Source organism: Takifugu rubripes, chromosome 9, assembly GCF_901000725.2.
Source record: "Takifugu rubripes chromosome 9, fTakRub1.2, whole genome shotgun sequence".
Taxonomy (NCBI): Eukaryota; Metazoa; Chordata; class Actinopteri; order Tetraodontiformes; family Tetraodontidae; genus Takifugu; species Takifugu rubripes.
Genome location: NC_042293.1, coordinates 8,120,511 through 8,137,469, shown reverse-complemented (window position 1 = coordinate 8,137,469; position 16,959 = coordinate 8,120,511). Strand labels below are relative to the sequence as shown.

Here is a 16,959-nt window from a genome sequence, read left to right as displayed (position 1 = left end):
GAAAGATCTCACTGAGACGGTTGCCATGAGTTCCGGCTGGACCTAAGCTTGAAGCCAAACATCTTTAGGTGTCATCGAAACCTAAAATAAATAGATAATAGTTGACAGCAGTGACGCGAGAGAGAAATGAAGAACTTCAGGTTTGAACGTTTCTGCTCCGAGGTCCGTTTATTATGGCGACAGGGCGACATCTGCTGGACAGAAATGTCGGTGCAGAACTCTAATGATCATTATAAAGAAATGGATGATAGGTGACAACAGTGCACGTTTGAGATGATGAGCGTTTAGATGCCACTTTACTCTTATTGACAATCAGATACATACAAATGATTTAAGTTTCCACCATTTTGCAACAGGAAATACATTCTGCTCCTCCTCCACTGCAGTATTTATGGGTTTGATACTAAAATCTAACTGTCTCGAGGACAAGATTAAATAAAAAATAAATTTGCAAGGAAAATGTTATGAAAGGCCTTAAACACTCAAAGGAAGAAAAGGGAGGCAGAGTTTTATTTTATTTTCAATGCTAAAAAAGATCATGAGGAGCAAAAAAAACAGAAAACAGAAAAATGACAGAAACTTCATGAGACTGAACTAAATATTTAAGATTTCTTAAAACAGAATAAAGAATCAGATTACAGCTCAGAGAGGCAGTTTTAGCCTGAGAAATGTTCCAGTTTTACAGCAAATATCATTTTGGTTTTGCCCTCCATCGCTTATCATATTTTTCCTGTACAGAAACAGACACCCACAGGTTTTAGGAGCCTGGTCAGTCTTAATGAATATCTTTGGTTTTGATTGGATTTCCTGGACAAAGACGAGTCTTTGTACAAATTCTTCTATCAGAAACCTGCTTTTCCTTCTTCCTCGTGTTAAACAAGAGCCAACATATAATGTCACAGCTGTCATCTTCACATGAGGATTGGAGTCCCGGTTTAATACTGCTGAGCAAGATTCACGACATTCTGATGATTGTCTCACATGTCTGCTTTGAGCTTATTGTAAAACGCTGGTTTTTGAGGTTTCAAAGACTGTTTGTGCCAACAGATGAAGCACAGAGGCACTAACACCAGGCCTTGAGAACACATATATACATGTATGGACAAGAAATGTGTATTCATACAAACTTAAACCGGCTGAGAGTATGTTCTTGATTAACTTTTTTCTTTTTTCTCTTTCATATTTTAGCTTCCATTTAAATGAATATGAGATCTTCTTTCAGCTATTGTGACATGTTTTTACTTAAAACGCTTTATGATTTAATACAAGGAAATTTTGTAATCATTATCTGCTAGATTTTATTAGATGACTGCTTATTTCCACACTGTAGACAGAGACAAGCTGCTTTTCCACAGTACGTAATAATTGCCATCAAACTCCTACGCAACTGTACCGCTTATCTTCAAAAGCAACAAGCTGCAACTCTTATCTACAGCTCAAACATTATTATCATTTACTAAATCAATATATTATTTAATGTCACATTAAGGTATTGATTTAAAAAAAAGTACAACAAATCCTACAGCTAAATATGTGCCTCCATTTCCATTAGAACACAGAATATCATGGATCCTTTACTGTAGATAATTATCCATTGAGAGAGAAGCCATCAGGTATAAATGGTCTGAAAGAAGACAGAGACTGCAGTTTAGTGGAAAGGATCTCTTAAAAGGGCACAAATCAACTGAAGTAACCTTTAAAACGTCGCTTAGCGATCGTCATGAGGGTGGAGTGCACTCATCCATGACTCCACTAGGGGGAGCCAGTACACAACATCCAGTCTAGGTCCAGAGCAGCTCAGCTTACAGGACATTCCGAGCCCTGCTGGAGCTACAGTCTTTTGCTCTGCTGGCTGGAGGCTGTCCTGGCCTCGTGCGAACCTGCAGCTACAGCTGGTCCAAGTCGTCTCTGGATCTCCTGCTCACCTGGGCACCTGAGGCCACAGTTCTGGGAGCGGAGGCTGCAGTGTGCCGCGCTGTGGGGTCATGCAGCTCCTCGTATTGGGGAAGCACATCCTCTGATGAGGATCCTTCCACTGAGAGGTACGGAGGAGGGGGTAGATCAAACCATGGAGGCCGGCTGCGAGGAAGAAACAAAGAGAGGCGCCACGGCTACATCAGCACAGTAATGAACTGGGAAAGTCACTATGGGTGAATGTAGCGTGACTGGTTTGTAATAATGAGAGAGCTCTTTGGATGCAGACAAAAGATAATGAACTTCCAGAGTTATTATCATCATTATTCTCTTCACCTGACGTCCTGAACAGCCTGTGAGTACGACGGCAGAGAGTCTGTGGAGAGTCCAGAGGGGTAAAGGGCACCAGACAGTCCCAGCCCCAGTGTGTTCGAGCGGCCCGCCACCGCCACCGTGAGACCCTCTGGGTGGAGGTTGCCCTGGTCCAAGATGACCAGCCGGGACAGCAGCAGCGGCTGGTGGTGATGCAGGCTCCCCCTCACACCTCTGGGGAGCAGGACGCTGCGTTTCCTCTGGTGGTGGAGCACCAAGGCCAGCAGCGCCACCACCAGGACGAAGATGACGGCGCTGCCGATGACGGCGTACGTGATGCTGGGGTAATAGCGCATGCGGTAGTCCAGTGTGACAAAATCCTGGCCCGGAGCTTCTGCAGAGAACAGGAAGCAAAGGTAGGATGAGTAGGAGGTGAAGTAGGGAAGGAAACGAGGGAGCGATTGCTGGAGCTGTGAATCCTGTCAATCACAAAAGGGGCAGAGACGCAGACACTCCCTCGGAGCAGAGACGGGAGAGGAAGAACAAACGAATGCTTCTGAGTTCCATGTTCAAAGACCTCGTACCTTATCAGAAAGAAAGGGAACAAGCAGAGGAGCAAAATAAGCCTTTGTGAGGACAAAAAACAAGCTCCCAGCGCTTTTTGATAAAGCAGCACGTGAGAGGCTCTGCACTGGAGGAGACGTAAGGCAGACGCCGTCACAGATTACCATGTTTGACCACGGGGAGCAGTCGGAGGAACTCAAAGTTCACAACCAGAGCTGCGGCCAGCGGTGAGAAACACAGTAAACCCCCCGCTGTCCAAAATGACAAAAGGAACCGCTGCATCGCCACAGAGCAATGCAGCTTATTATTCCAAATGGGAGGAGGGGAATAGCACTCGAACGTTTCCGCTGACTGATACGAGAGTGTGAGAATTTCAATCAGACACTCGGGATAAGGCTCCTCTACACTACTAAATGGTATTTCTGCTGCTTTCTGGCACACAACATGGGCACATAATACTGTTGTATTAGGGAGGAAGGGGGAGTGGAATGAGTTCCTTTTATTTATGAAGCTGCAGTGAGAATGGGCTAATGAGGGATGAGCTGCATTAAAGTATTTTGCAGCTGCTGTTTCAGTTTAGATTACACCAATGCCTCAGGGAGCTGTAAACATTAAACCCCAGTGAGCCTCCTAAAAAGCTGAAACATCCGTGGAGGCTGTCTGTTAGAGGTTTTCTCTCTTTTCCATAACAGCCTCTGTGTATGAATGTTTAATGTACAGTGGGAACGTCACCTTTCAGGAGAGCGGAGGATACAGCCAACAGAGCTTCCACATATATCTCCGAGTTCAATCAATAGTCTAAAATGCTTCCATCCATATGGATTAGATCCCTATGAAGCCACGCAGCTAAAGGAGCAGCACTCCAGGAGGGTTTTGAAGTGTTCCAGGATTAGAGATTTACACGCACTTGGGTGATATTGCGTTTAGCACGGCCGCTGCGTCCATCCCTGAGGCGAGGCGGCGTTCCAGGATGTCAAACAATTACCCGAGATGTGCCGAGGCCGACAAAACATCCGTTTGTGATAGCGTCAGCAACACAGCAGCCTTAAAGCGCGCATCACTAAAACATGCTAACGAAAGGGAAATCCTCTGGAAGGATTTCTTTCCTAATCTGTAGTACTGTTTTTAGTCTGACCCGCCTTCGTCTGATCGTGACCTTATCACCAGAACAAAATCAGACCATCTTTTCAACAGAAACGCTCCAAATTGAAACATTGCTTTGAACCGTCGCTGCTGTGAACATCAAAACGTGTCATTGGCAGATGAGTTTCTGTCACACATTGCTGCTTCAGTCAATTCACCTTCAATACCTGTGAATCTGAGTGAGTGAGTGTGTGTGTGTGTGTGTGTGTGTGTGTGTGTGTGTGTGTGTGTGTGTGTGTGTGTGTGTGTGTGCAGAAATACTGCCGCATTCCTCACAACAACTAGCCTGGCACACAGCCCATTCATGTAGCAGTGTGTAGTCAGGGGCCCCACTCCTTAATTAAATCTAATCTAATTCAGATGCCCCCCCCAGCTGCCCCAGTCGGGCACCAGCTGACAAAAAAGCCCCCATCCGCCCCTCCCATGTGATTTCAAATTGGCTAGTAGGCGACCAATTGACTAAGAACGGGACCTTGGAAACAAAGACAGACCATTTCCATAATTAGTCCCTACAAAAAAACCCGGAGATAACGAGATCCCGCTGCCACCCTGGGGTACCTACAGCGCTCCGGTCCGGTGGGAGAACCACCAAACACACAGAAAGGAACTCTCAGTGCTGTAACATTAACAATGGCCGCCTATTCGGCACATTAGCGGCAGAGGTCTGAAAGGCTGTGTCACATCACGCGCAGATGAAAAGAGAGCAGGAAAAAAAAGAAGCCCACAAAAAATAAAAGACAGAAAGCGAGTGAAGCAAGTAGTTTTCCTGTGTGGGGAGAGGTCCTGCATGGGGGTCTCGCCCTGCCTCACATTACAGGCCGCCGTTTATAGCTGGGACACAAAGACATGTGGGATTATCACATGGAGAGACAGAGGAGGGGTACAAACAGACCGCCTGTTCTCTGATAATGGACAAGATGTTATCGGTGAACGCACACTTCTTTGTACTTCTATCTCTGTGAGGACTCTCCTTACCTTAATGCATTCTCTGACGCTAGCTATCATCACTACAAGAATAATCCCACCCTTAACCATTCCAAACTGAACATCAAAAGCAGTTTTTAACCCTTAAACAGCTCTTGAAATGACGAAAAACAGACAAAACACACACACAAACACACACTCTGCAGTAAAAACTGGATTAATGAGGTCGTCTATATCAATGATTACATATTTTTAGCCATAACTGAGTGGCGTCTGCAGGCCGCTCACTCACAATTCTGGAATTAGAATATTCTGGGATGCATTCATGAATTCGGCACCACGGTAACCATCCCGACGCAACAACTGCGACGACGTGGTTATAACGCATGAATTAATGTCCATGTAAATATTAGCGTTGGTCCAAAACGGCATTTATGAGGTCATCAGTATTCCATATGTGGAAGCTGTCGGCCGGTAACCGTTCCACTGTAATTACACAAGAGCGCCTCCCCACCTCCTCCAACCCCCCCACACCACTCCTGGGCTCCTGGCCTCTCCCTGGGGTTTCTCCTCTAATACATCCCTCCTCCTCTCTATCAGCTTTGTGCTCGCCAGAATTCCCACCTTTCATCAGCATGCTCGCTCTGTCACGAGCCCTCGTGCTGGTAATTTTCCGGGGTAGACTGGTGCTTCTGGTTTTACGATCAAACGCCGCGCTGACCCCGGACAGCGTGCATAAGAACGTTCTTACCGTGAGCAAAGAGGGGTCAGCTCCACTCAAGTCTCCCTTCTTCCTCTCCTGCTCCCTTCTCTTGCTCACTCTATCCGATTGTCGAGCACTTGTTTTTTTCCCCTCATTCTGCCACCTGCTGCCAACAGTGTCGTTCTTTTCACACTGCATTAGAGAAGAGAGAATTATCGGGACATTGGGAGGTCACACGCTGCCCAGAGGTGGAGGGAGGCAGGAGCGGAGGAGCCAGGACGGATGAAGCAGCCTTTTCAGAGCCAACGTGCACACGCGGCTCATCTCCGGTACCACGGAGGAGAAAGCGTGAACGTGCCGCGGGGCTCGGGTATTTTAATGCACAGACCCAAAGCTGCACCCCTGCAGAAAAGTCAACACCCCCTTTTTTTGCCTCGATCCCTTGTTCGCTCTCTCCTACATCTCCGCCCTCCCTCTGTCAACCTTGCAAACAAGTTATTTCTGTCTTTCCCTTCAGCCTTGGTGCGAACAAACATTAACTAAATGAAATTTTATGTATATGTGTGTCAAATGACATTTATAAATGTGTCTGAATAACTTTTAAGACCACATTATCCCTTTATGAACATGTCTGCTTTAATGAGTCACAAACGCTCGTCTTTTTGAAGCCACTGGGCTGCGCTTGTTCTTGCTTTTGCAGCATTCACAAGGTTCTACGTCACTGTCACTGCTGGTGCGACGGAGATCATCACTGTCAACCCGCTAACTGAATCCTGTCGCCTTTTTCTATCGACCCTAATGTGACAGATGAAAAAGATCTCTGGATTTTATCCTCCGCTCTCTCTGGAGCCCCAGGTAGATGGCAACCATCATAAAATAGTCACGGTGAAAAGATTTGTTTTAAACAGAATTAGACAGCCTCGCGTGACATCTAAAGCTTTATTGAACCGATGGGTATTTTCAGATAGTTTATTGACTTTTCTCCTCCAACAGGTGATGGACGGTCACAATATTAACAGGCTGAAAGATGCTTAAGCGCGTGTGCTTAAGCCAAGTCACTCTGCTACATTTCTCGCGTTGCTAATCAGAGCTGGTTCCAGACTACAATTATGCTGCAAGTGAAATAAAGTCACAAAAATCCAGAGAGTTGCCGCAGATTGCAGATAGTTCAGCACAGGCACAGCCAGAAATAGAATCTTGTACTTGCAGTTAATGAAGGAGGACAGACCACTGAGCGAGCCATGATTAAAAGAAGCTGGAAATAACTTCTTAGCCCGTCTTTAATCAAACAATGCTGCGGATGAACGGCAGACATGCTGCAGGGCTACAGAGGCTTTTCCACCTTCTAACCAACGCAGCTACCTTTTAAATCCTATGATGAAAAACATTTGAGCAGGTACGGATATGAAAGGGAACGAGTGAAGGCGAGCCAACACGCCACTGCACGCGTATTTTGATTAGCATAAAGCTCTCGATTAAGGACAACGATGCCAGCGAAGCGGGAGAAAATTGCATCTACCTGGATACTCTCCGCCTGCACCGAAGACTCCTTTCACACTCATGAAGAGACGTGTAAAATTTACATAGAGCGGAAAGCAATCATCCTATGGCATCCCAGGATGCACTGCTAGAAGCCCAAGTGCTTTTGGATGATAAAGGACCATCAGAGTGGAGCTTTCATGGTCATGCTAACTACAGATGAGGCTTATGTTGTCTTGTTTGGAAGGCGTGCCTTTATAATTTAGGGTAGGGTAGCAGAAGAGGTGAACCACTAGGGGGCGCACGACACACTGATGATGACATCTATTGCAGAAACACTGAAAGGGGGCGACTCAGTGTGGATACCAGGTTGTGTGTGTGTGGTAGTAAACATGTAGTCATAAAAATCCCATCAGCTAGGTGCACATGCGTAGGAGCACATGTGGGAGCTGCTTCTGATACCGTTCTGTGTGAAACCGCAATGCAGAACAAACAAATTCTCAGGAACCTTTCATCCTGCCGAAACCCACACTGCAGGGTGGAGGAATCTGACACACACACATGCGTTCTGTGCACTCGGGACCTTTTCCCTCCTCTTGCTACAGAGCTCAAGCTGCAGGGTGAAAAAACAAGAGCGGTCTTAGAAGCGTTTCTGGTCGTTATGGTTGCAATAAACCCAGCTTAAAAAGGAAATGGATAAGTAAAATAAAACCTCCGGAATCCTGCTTTTACTGTTTTTGTGTTTTTGTTGGTAAACATCTGCATGTGGAATAGCACTGAGATTTGGAATCCTAGGTGGCTTCCCCAGCTGACCTTCTCTCTGATAGCATAGTGTTACATCAGCCTCAACCACCATCTTCCTGCATATAAACACACTTTTTTGGACAGAGTATTCGGTTTTGGGGGTATTTGGGGGTATCTGCCACTCCAAAGTGGAGCTCTTAATGACATAATACCTCTAAAATGGGACAACATCAAGATTTTCCCTCTTTTTTTAATGTCCCGTTGTCCTCCTTTTATTCAAAATTAGTATTGCCTTCATGGATGACAGCAGCTTTCATTACTGTGATTTGTGGACCTAATGGAGGCCAACGGCTTTGCTGATTTATAGTTCCTGTTGAAGTCAAAGTGCATTTCCAGTAGTGATTGTATTCAGCGAGCTGATAGCCCCTGAGTGCAGCAGCGCCTCTCACTGCTGTACAGTCGAGGATAATAAGAACCCAGAGATAGATAAAATGTTCATTTGCATTCTTGTCTGGGACTTGTCGCCGCCCCAGCATGTTTTTACGCTTGCTTTTCCTATGCATTTCTCCATGCAGCAGCTTATAGATGAGACGTATAGCCAAACGCCCTGCGCCACACCAGGGTGTACTTTATCTACAGTTTAAATCAATGGTAGATGTGGTCTAACAGAGCATTTAGCCAGATTAGCCCTTGTTCCAATCAGATTGCAGAATGCCAATGAAATAAAGAAGCCGCGCCTCTTTCTTTAATTCACTCAGAATAATGGTTGGACTTTGTAAAACCTCCCCACAAACCAAAACCCTGCAGCCCTGTCACGTCTCCCCACAACGCCGTTTTAACCTTGCACGCGGCGCGGCCGTTACTTCCCGTGATTGAGTCTCAGCGTTTGTTCACGCCTTACATTAATACCAGCAGCAGGCTCCTCTCGTTTGTGTGGAGCCGACTGTAGACAGTTAACGAATGCGTTCGTTGCCGTTGCTTAATGATAATATTACAGCCTCGTTACATCATTCCATAACGCTGTCACATGCTTCCAACTGGATGCCAGTTTAAGGCTGATATTCCCAGATATTACACCTCCCCTTTAAACGCTCTTGTAAAATGGGCTGGCGTGCTGATTAATAACCTTTGACCTTTTGTAGCTTTAAAAAAAAGCCGCATCCAGACTCTTGACAATCGTGTTTTATTTGGTTTCAAACCTGCTCTCCTCTGATGTGCTACTTTAGTGCATTTACACCCGCTCTGTCCTGTCTTTGAGGCTGATGTTTATAATAAGCCTTCCATGCCAAAACAACTTCCCCCCTGTGGGAAGAGACAGATTGATAAAATGAAGGCTGCCGTTGTGGGAGATGCAGGGAAGGCAAGTGAAGCTCTCTGTTACAGGGCTGCTCCGGCTCCTTCCCCACCCCATTATTAATATCCCTTTCCTACGCTGTCAGACTGGTCCTGCTATTTCCTCTATTTTACAAAATAACTAGTAATTCTTTAGTTTTAATGGATGTGAGGGGTGAAGTAGTCCCTGGTTTGTATTTGTTTGCTCTACGTGAGTCTCTCTGTCTGCAAATCTCCCACTATGTGGATTGGAGTGGCGCTTTGGGGAAAGAATATTTTCATGCTTCATCAGGCCTTGATTTGCCTGTCTTGTAATAACTTGTCCGCTTCATTGCTTGGCACTATCAGCCCCCCTCATAATGCTCGGTCACAGCTCAGTGTGGGCTCCTGGATGAGTGGGGGGGGGGGAAGGGTTAATTGGTGGAATAACATTCAAGAGTATGGAGGGGGAGAGTGGAGGGAACAAGACGAGAGGAGATGAACAACTACAAATAAAATCACTATTCAGGGGACGAAATTTACGATTCAACGTGATTTGTTACAAATTGTTATACCGGGACACTGTCAACCTCTGGATATCACCAATATAGAAATCACGACATCCTCCAGTCTGTAGCGAATCAAAGACTTTATGTTTCGCTTTTAGCATCTTGAGACCTGAACTTTTTCTATTTGACAGCATTTGCCCTCATACGTCCACACAGGTCCGAACAGCCTCATTTAACCACCACGGCGGGCCGATGCAATAACAGAGGCTGCCACCAGATGTTTTAAATGACTGATGGTAACAAACAGATCCATTTGTACCAGAATGTGTTAGCAACTTGGTCTTAGAAAAGCATTCTTCAAAGATTTATGCATTTCAACTGTGACCAGTTAGCAAATAGAACCAAAGGGACACAACAACAGCAGCAATGAAAGCAACTTATTGTTGCCACTGCTAAATGGGCCGGGAGAGCGGTGATTTAGAAGAGCTGCTAGAAGCTTTAGAAAGCTGGAGAAAAGTCGGCCTGTGATTATCAGCTCTGCTTGTGTATCCAACTTTGTAAACCAACAAAGATGAGACGTGCTTTGTTGTGTTTGTGACATCTTTCAGGCTCCTGCTGAGGTGCAGAAATGAGTCTCTGGTTTCTCCTCCTGTGACTGAAGTGTTGCAAAAGGAAAAAAATGGAGTGAAAGATGTGTTTGGGATCACGGACTGCCTTTGACTACCACTGAACCGGCTACGATCACCATGGCAACCGTCCTTTGTGGATGAAAGGTGAGCTGGGAAGGGGCGGAGACTAACCTGAGAGCGGAATTAGACGGTGCTCACGGTTGACACATGTGAACAAGCAGGCGGAGCCCAAAATCAGCACTTGAGGAGAGTGTTGCGACTGGGGCGTTGTGCGGCGCCGTGCAGTGTGTTCTGCGCCATTGTGATCAGCTGGCTTCCAACAGCCACCTCGGAGGAGGCTATTATAAACTGTAGCCTACAGCCAATCTGACAACACAGCAGGTGGATCCAGGAGTCGCTGAGGATGTAGCTGATCTGACAGCCTCACTGATGCTCCTGATCCAGGCATCCACATTTGTTATATTACATATTTATTAAAAGGGTGTTTATGAAATTACGTGCAAAAACATATAACGGACATATAAAGCAATCTATTGCCTTTCGTGTCCTAATTCAGGATAGTGCCACAGATGTCATTTATTGTTAAAATATATTCTATTACAAACACTTTCCTTTGCAGGTGACTCATAAAAGATGTGTTTTAAGAGGTGTTTAAATAGTCAAGTCAGGCAAAAGTACCGCAGACACTAAGAAAAAAGGGCGAGAGGAGACTGAGCGTGCTGCGCAGCTAAAAGGAGGATAAGCCTGAGCTGTTCTGCAAATGATGCAGTACACTGCAAGGTTACTTGGAGGAAAATAACGAGTTCAGGGCCACCTATTCAAAGTTTTAGTGCTGAGACAGAAACAGAAAGTTTTCCTACAATAGTGAACAATAGTGCCACTTCAATTAAAACCAATGTTTAAAACTAGAACGTGTAATGTAAATCTAAAGATCGGCGTTATACCTTTAAGTGACAACCAAACTGATCTATTATTTTCTCAAAGAGAGGATTACAGATCTGTGAGGACTTCAACGTGGATCTTGCTGCAAGCTAGTCTGTCGTTCATTCCGGCATAGCCCAGTTTCCACTGTGACACAAACTTGTTGCGTTACCTTGACCTAATCCGAAATGTTGCTATATTGAAGTGAGAATCAGCTTGTCAATGCTCTAAGTGGGATTTAAGTCGCCGCTCAATCTGAACGTGCCACTAACGGGTCCACCCGCTGCATCTGTCTCAGTGACAAGCAGGTTTTCAGATGAGATTAAGGCTGGTTCAAAAGGTGACATTCTGACACAAAGAAAAGGTTTGCATTAAGCACTCTCCTACACAGAGCTGCACTAAACAAACACGCCTGTCAGAATGTTCTGTATTGTCTTGGGAGGTGAAATCCAATTACTGCTGAATAATTAAACGCCGCCAGCATGTCAAAAAGAAGAGCTCGCCGTTGTTCTTCCTGAAGTGCGTTTGTGTTTCTTTCAAACTGTGAATTAAAGACAAACACCTAGTATTTTATAGGTTGAAACTCCAAAGCTTTCACCTCAGCATCTAACACAAAAGTTCAATTCAGGAGAAGTCTGCGCGTTCACAAAGACACAGGAACACAAGCTTATCTGCTATCATGAGGAGACAGACGCTTTATTCCTGCAGACCAAGTTATGATAAATGTGAGCTCAGAGAGCAAATCCAGAGAGAGAGACCCTGCAAAGATCCACACCACCGAGCGTCTTGCAACACCATTGCCTGCACAATAGCTGTCCGGAGCAGGACCCTCGATAGGCACTCTACCATGTAATCCCCCTCCCCTCCAACAAAAGCTCTGGTCAGGCTGGAGGAAGAGCAAGAGCCCATGCATCTTTTATCATAGCCAAACAAAGGAAACAAACAACTGTTGAAGGTTAAGGCTTTTGCATCTGCCTCAGCATTCAGCCACCGATAGCATCCGTCCGAGTGATAAAAGGTGCAACATGTTGGCTCATTTCAGCAGCTTGTAAATATTTGCTCCAAGTGACAACATGGTTAGAAGAAACCATGTGGTGAAAGGACGGTTTTACCTGGAAGTCAGAGATAAGAGCGGTCCAGGTTTGGTGCTTCAGATGGCACGAGGGGGCAATCAAGTTTAAAAAAAAAAAAAGGCAACACATGCATGGAACCTGAAAAGAATATAAAAATAGCCAGCGGGGTGGAAAAAAATAATCTCAGCAGGGGTCCTGGCTCCCCATCGCTACTTGCGCGGCATTTCAGATTTTCCTCCCGTCTCCCTCTCCTTGAGCATCCATTTGCATCATGGACCTAAATAAATAGCCTTTATCATGGGCTGACGCAATCTTCAACACATGCATCGACAGTTACATGATACGACACAAACAGGCGTTGCTAATGCTGATCATCCTTTGCTGCTGTGCTCCTTTAAGAGCTGAGAGAAACTGGAGACAGAAAATTAAATTAGCGCGACTAAAGAGGGTGGTCGGCATCTTAGGTGCTCTGAAACAAGCTATAATATCAGTGAATATTGTCGCCGGCTTCTCAAAGCAACAACTGAGCATAGTGAAAGTGAAGGTTAGCCCAACACATTCCTGCTGGTCTGCTCTAAAGAGGGCGTGTTTATCAGCGCGAGCATCAGCCGTCCTCTCTACCATTAATGAAATACGTCAAAACAATGTCGGTCAGGCTGAATCAAACAATATTAGGCTGATACAAGAAGAACTGGTGGCAGAGTGGGATTGCACTGTGCTAATTCAACGCGCACTCACTTTACTGCATGTCCAGCACAGCGGCGAATGTTGAAACATAGCAGAAAACCTTTTCAAACCAAATAGCAACCTTTTATTTTTTATTTACAGAAATCGAATTAAAAAACAAAGCCTTCTTGCGAATGCTCGTTCCCTGATCCATAAAACCCATCATAAAAAAATAAAAAGCTGCTCAGCGGCTTGTGGTAGGCCGTGTATTTTAAATTACTATCTTATCTGATGAAAATCAGATATGACTCAGACAGAGAAGCAGAAAATGTTCGGAGTTCCAAACTGGTCTATTCTGTTCTGTATGCAAAATGTGGCTCTTCTGAAGAGAGCTTCTGTAATGTGCTGTGGCGATTCCTGGAAAGGAATGAAAATTAAAGCAATGTGGAAACAGGAAAAAAGTCAACTCCAACAAAATCACAATGCAGACTTGGTGAAATCTGAATACAAACGCTTCTGAGAACTGCTGCTCAGAGAAACTGGGCCAGCGCGGAGGAAATCTTTTCAGATCAGTCTCTCAGGAACACGCCCATGTAGGTACAAAACACCCCACTGTATTACTGAGAAATCAGTGAGGGCCTGAGGAAATAGTCTGAAATTGAGATATTGTTTCAAATATTAAGTGATAGCTCAATTGGATTCACGTCTAAACCCATAAACACACATTCTCACAAACCTTTGGCACATTTTTACTGCACTGAAGGAATGGATGTGAAATATGTATCAGTCTTTTCCTGTTGCATATTCATGATGACAGTTTATTAATAATACATTTCTTTTTTATTGAGGATTGTTTCATTGTTTACGGCTTATAGCAACAACTGCGGCCCAAGCAGCGTCTTCTGTGCACTGTGAATGTTCCAGCACGCCCACTGTCCCTGCCAGGACACTTGTCTTTGCTTTCCGTGCAGTCTCTCCAAACACAGCGGCTTCAGAAACGGACCAAGAAAAGGCAAAGAAAATCCTCAGTTCTATTGTTAAGCATATCTCCACTCTCCACTCCACAACGCTGTCTCCCTCTTGCTCCAGCATGGCTTTAATGTGCATCTATCGGGTCCATCGCACAGCCTCAGATGACAATTACACCCAGAAAGACAAAAGATCTAAGAAGAAACGTAAGAGGGGAAAGTCTGAATAGACTAGGGCGGAGGCAACGGTGAGGGGGGAAAGTAATGAGAGAAGAGCGGAGATGCAAGCAAGATGCCCGAAGAGTTGATGGCAGGGTAATGGTACATGAGCAGGGTGACTGAGACGGACTAATAACGAGAAAAGAAGACATTAGTTTAGAACTACAGTGCAGAAGCCAGCAATTACCATGAATGAGACCGTTGTAGCATGCAGAGACTAATCAAGGCCTCCTACTCAATCACCGCGCTTCGAGTACGACCCTCTTAAATCTCGTGAGTACGTTTCACTCTTCCTTCCACCCCCCCGGCGTGTTTCACACGGCTGAATTTTTATTTCTTCCTTCTCTCTTTTATATCCTGCTATCATTCAGTGGTACTTGCGTGCCATACAGATCTGCAAACCTCTCATTCTCATCACTCGTCTTTTCCTCTGTATGACCCATGACCCCTTCTCTACCTCCATCATTTATCTGCTCCAGTCTCCCACCGTTTTCCAGTCCTTCTGTATACAATAAAGCTGGTGGGTTATCCTCTTTATGGCTGTGCCACTCCACCTCATCCTTCATCTCCATCACTGCGCCTCTCACTTGCCATCGCTCTCTCCCTTGTGTTTTTCATTCCTCTCCTGTTCTATTGTCTTCACACTCACATTTTGATCTATTTTAATCCCACATTCCAGCCCACCCCCCCACCAACATTTCTATCTCGCAATTCTCTGACATGCTGTCCCTCTTTCCTCTCGAGGGCCCTCTTCCATTTCCTTCCTTCTGTTTAAGCATTCCCTTCTTTCTACAATCCCCTGACACATGTACCTATGACATATATACACTGAGACCTCAAAAACACACACACATTCAACTCTGTTTTCTTGTGGTATCATTAATTAGTTATTTTTTCTCGAAGAAGTACCATCGATAGCAAAACAAGAAAAACACATCTGCTGCTTAATACAATTACATCCATGCACAAAGAGAAAAGGCAGTAATTGATGCAAATGCATGCAGGGACTATTGCTATTTTTATGTAGACCCCTTGAAAAACAAGTGGCTTCCACTTTGGACCTAAAGAGCAGAGAATAAAAGGCACAATCCCCACATACATATACATGTCCACTTCACACACTGATATACACACACATGCGGGAGAAATAGGAACACTCATTGCAGAACGGTTGCAAACGCTAACAGTAGAGCCATTGTTTGGAGAGAAATTCTTCTCTTGGCTGCCGGTTGTAACTTCAGCAACTTCAACATGGTGACTGGATGAGAACAGCTTCAGAAGATGGATGTTTGTTTAGAGTTGCCATATGAGGACCAACTAGCTGAAAATGATTTAAAGGATTCAGTCTGGGAGAGGCTACAATCACCGGCAGTAAGGTCCTCGAGCAACAGAACTGATGGGACTGTTTAGATCTGGTGACTGAGGTGGTTGGAAAGGATCTAACTTCTGGAGACACGAGTATATCTTTATGTTTAACATAACAGCAGAACATCAACTCCTCCTGTAGACAGCAGGACTGGAGCCTCAGTCAGAACTTGCATGTAAGTTGTGCTGAGAAAGTGTGCAGAGACAGTTGTTATAACCCAAACGCAGTCACAGGCTTACTGCTAAAGCCCCTGAACTGCTGCAGCTTCCAGAATCCACCACAACCACGAGGGACCCTACAAATCTGCCCTTTGACCTTGAAAGCAGTTGAGAAAATATAAGGCCACTATAAGGAGTATCGGGAGGCGTAACAGTGGGTTAAATGCACTGTATAATAGACAACACTGGGAGGTTGCAAACCGAGTTTAAATTCGCAAGCAGCTGCAAACAGCCTCCTGAGTCCTACCAAACCAGCTGACGGTCCCTGACCCCCGCAGAGAGGGCACTATTTGGGTGAAAGAAAACAGCAATAATGAAACTCTTGCAGAGTTCAGCTCTGCTGGCAGCGGTGTACGAAACCTACCAACCTATTTGTGTCTGTCAAGTGTGCATGGGCTCTAATGAACTGGCATCATTGCATTCCACTCCCACACTCCCTCAGACCATTTTATGCCCCCTCCCACACTTTTCCCTTTCCAGTGCTGCCTAAAAGGGCCATTAAAACCCCAACACCCCCACACAACCTCTTAATAATGAGAAGCTATTAGCAAACTAAAAGATAGCAATAAAAAGTTCAAGATGGTTCAATCAATTTACAGCCAATGTTTACAGGCCTGAAAATATTGGTTGTTGAATATGCAAAAGGTATAAATGATGATTGTTCTTCTCACAAGTAGGTTTTCTGCCAGCTCCGGATGATATAAAAGAGGCTGCAGATTACTCACTGCTGGAAAGGGAGCATCCTCTCAGATTAAAGAGATGGATTCGTCTGCTGTGAAACCAGTGCTTCATAAACAAAGCTGAAGGTTAAAACTGCTTTTCATTTGGGAGGTGCTCCGATACCAGTTTAGGCTGCACGGACACTGCTGGGTGCCAACAAAGCTGGCTAATTTGACTGTTGTCGTATCAAAAAGTCCAAAAGTTATAAATTCAGATGTCACCCTTTGCTGATTATGTCTAACATCTCACTGTGACTGATGGGTCCTTGAGAATGACTGAAAAGGTCAGCGTTGGAGTTCATAATGCAAGAGCAAAGCAGCTCACAGTCACACTATACCATTTAGCAAGATAATCCACATTTCTACAGGAGTCTGGACTTACACTGACATTAGATAGAGAAACGCTGCCCCTGGGAATGCTGTCATTAAAAGAGGAACACTGTAAAATGCAACAATGTGTCCTGCATACTATTTGAGGAATGTTGTTCTGCCCATTTGATGCTGCACTGTTCTGAGAAACCTAACTGATGGCTGGATGCTTTTAAAGCATTTATATGCCACAAATTGTGTCTTCCCG

General features: G+C 45.0%; 1 protein-coding gene across 3 annotated transcripts in view; it reads right to left on the bottom strand.

Moving 5' to 3' along the window:
- Positions 1-263: 263 nt before the first annotated feature.
- ldlrad3 (low density lipoprotein receptor class A domain containing 3) overlaps positions 264-16,959 on the bottom strand; it is a 41,466-nt gene continuing 24,770 nt past the window's right edge. For 2 of the 3 annotated variants that reach the window (XM_029841388.1, XM_011607277.2), the window contains 2 exons: positions 2,251-2,620; positions 264-2,079 (listed from right to left, as the gene is read on the bottom strand). In XM_029841388.1, the coding sequence (XP_029697248.1) occupies positions 1,887-2,079; positions 2,251-2,620 (563 nt within the window). In that variant the 3' untranslated portion in view covers positions 264-1,886. The remainder of the gene's footprint in view (positions 2,080-2,250; positions 2,621-16,959) is intronic. The other variant, XR_964799.2, reaches the window with a different exon arrangement.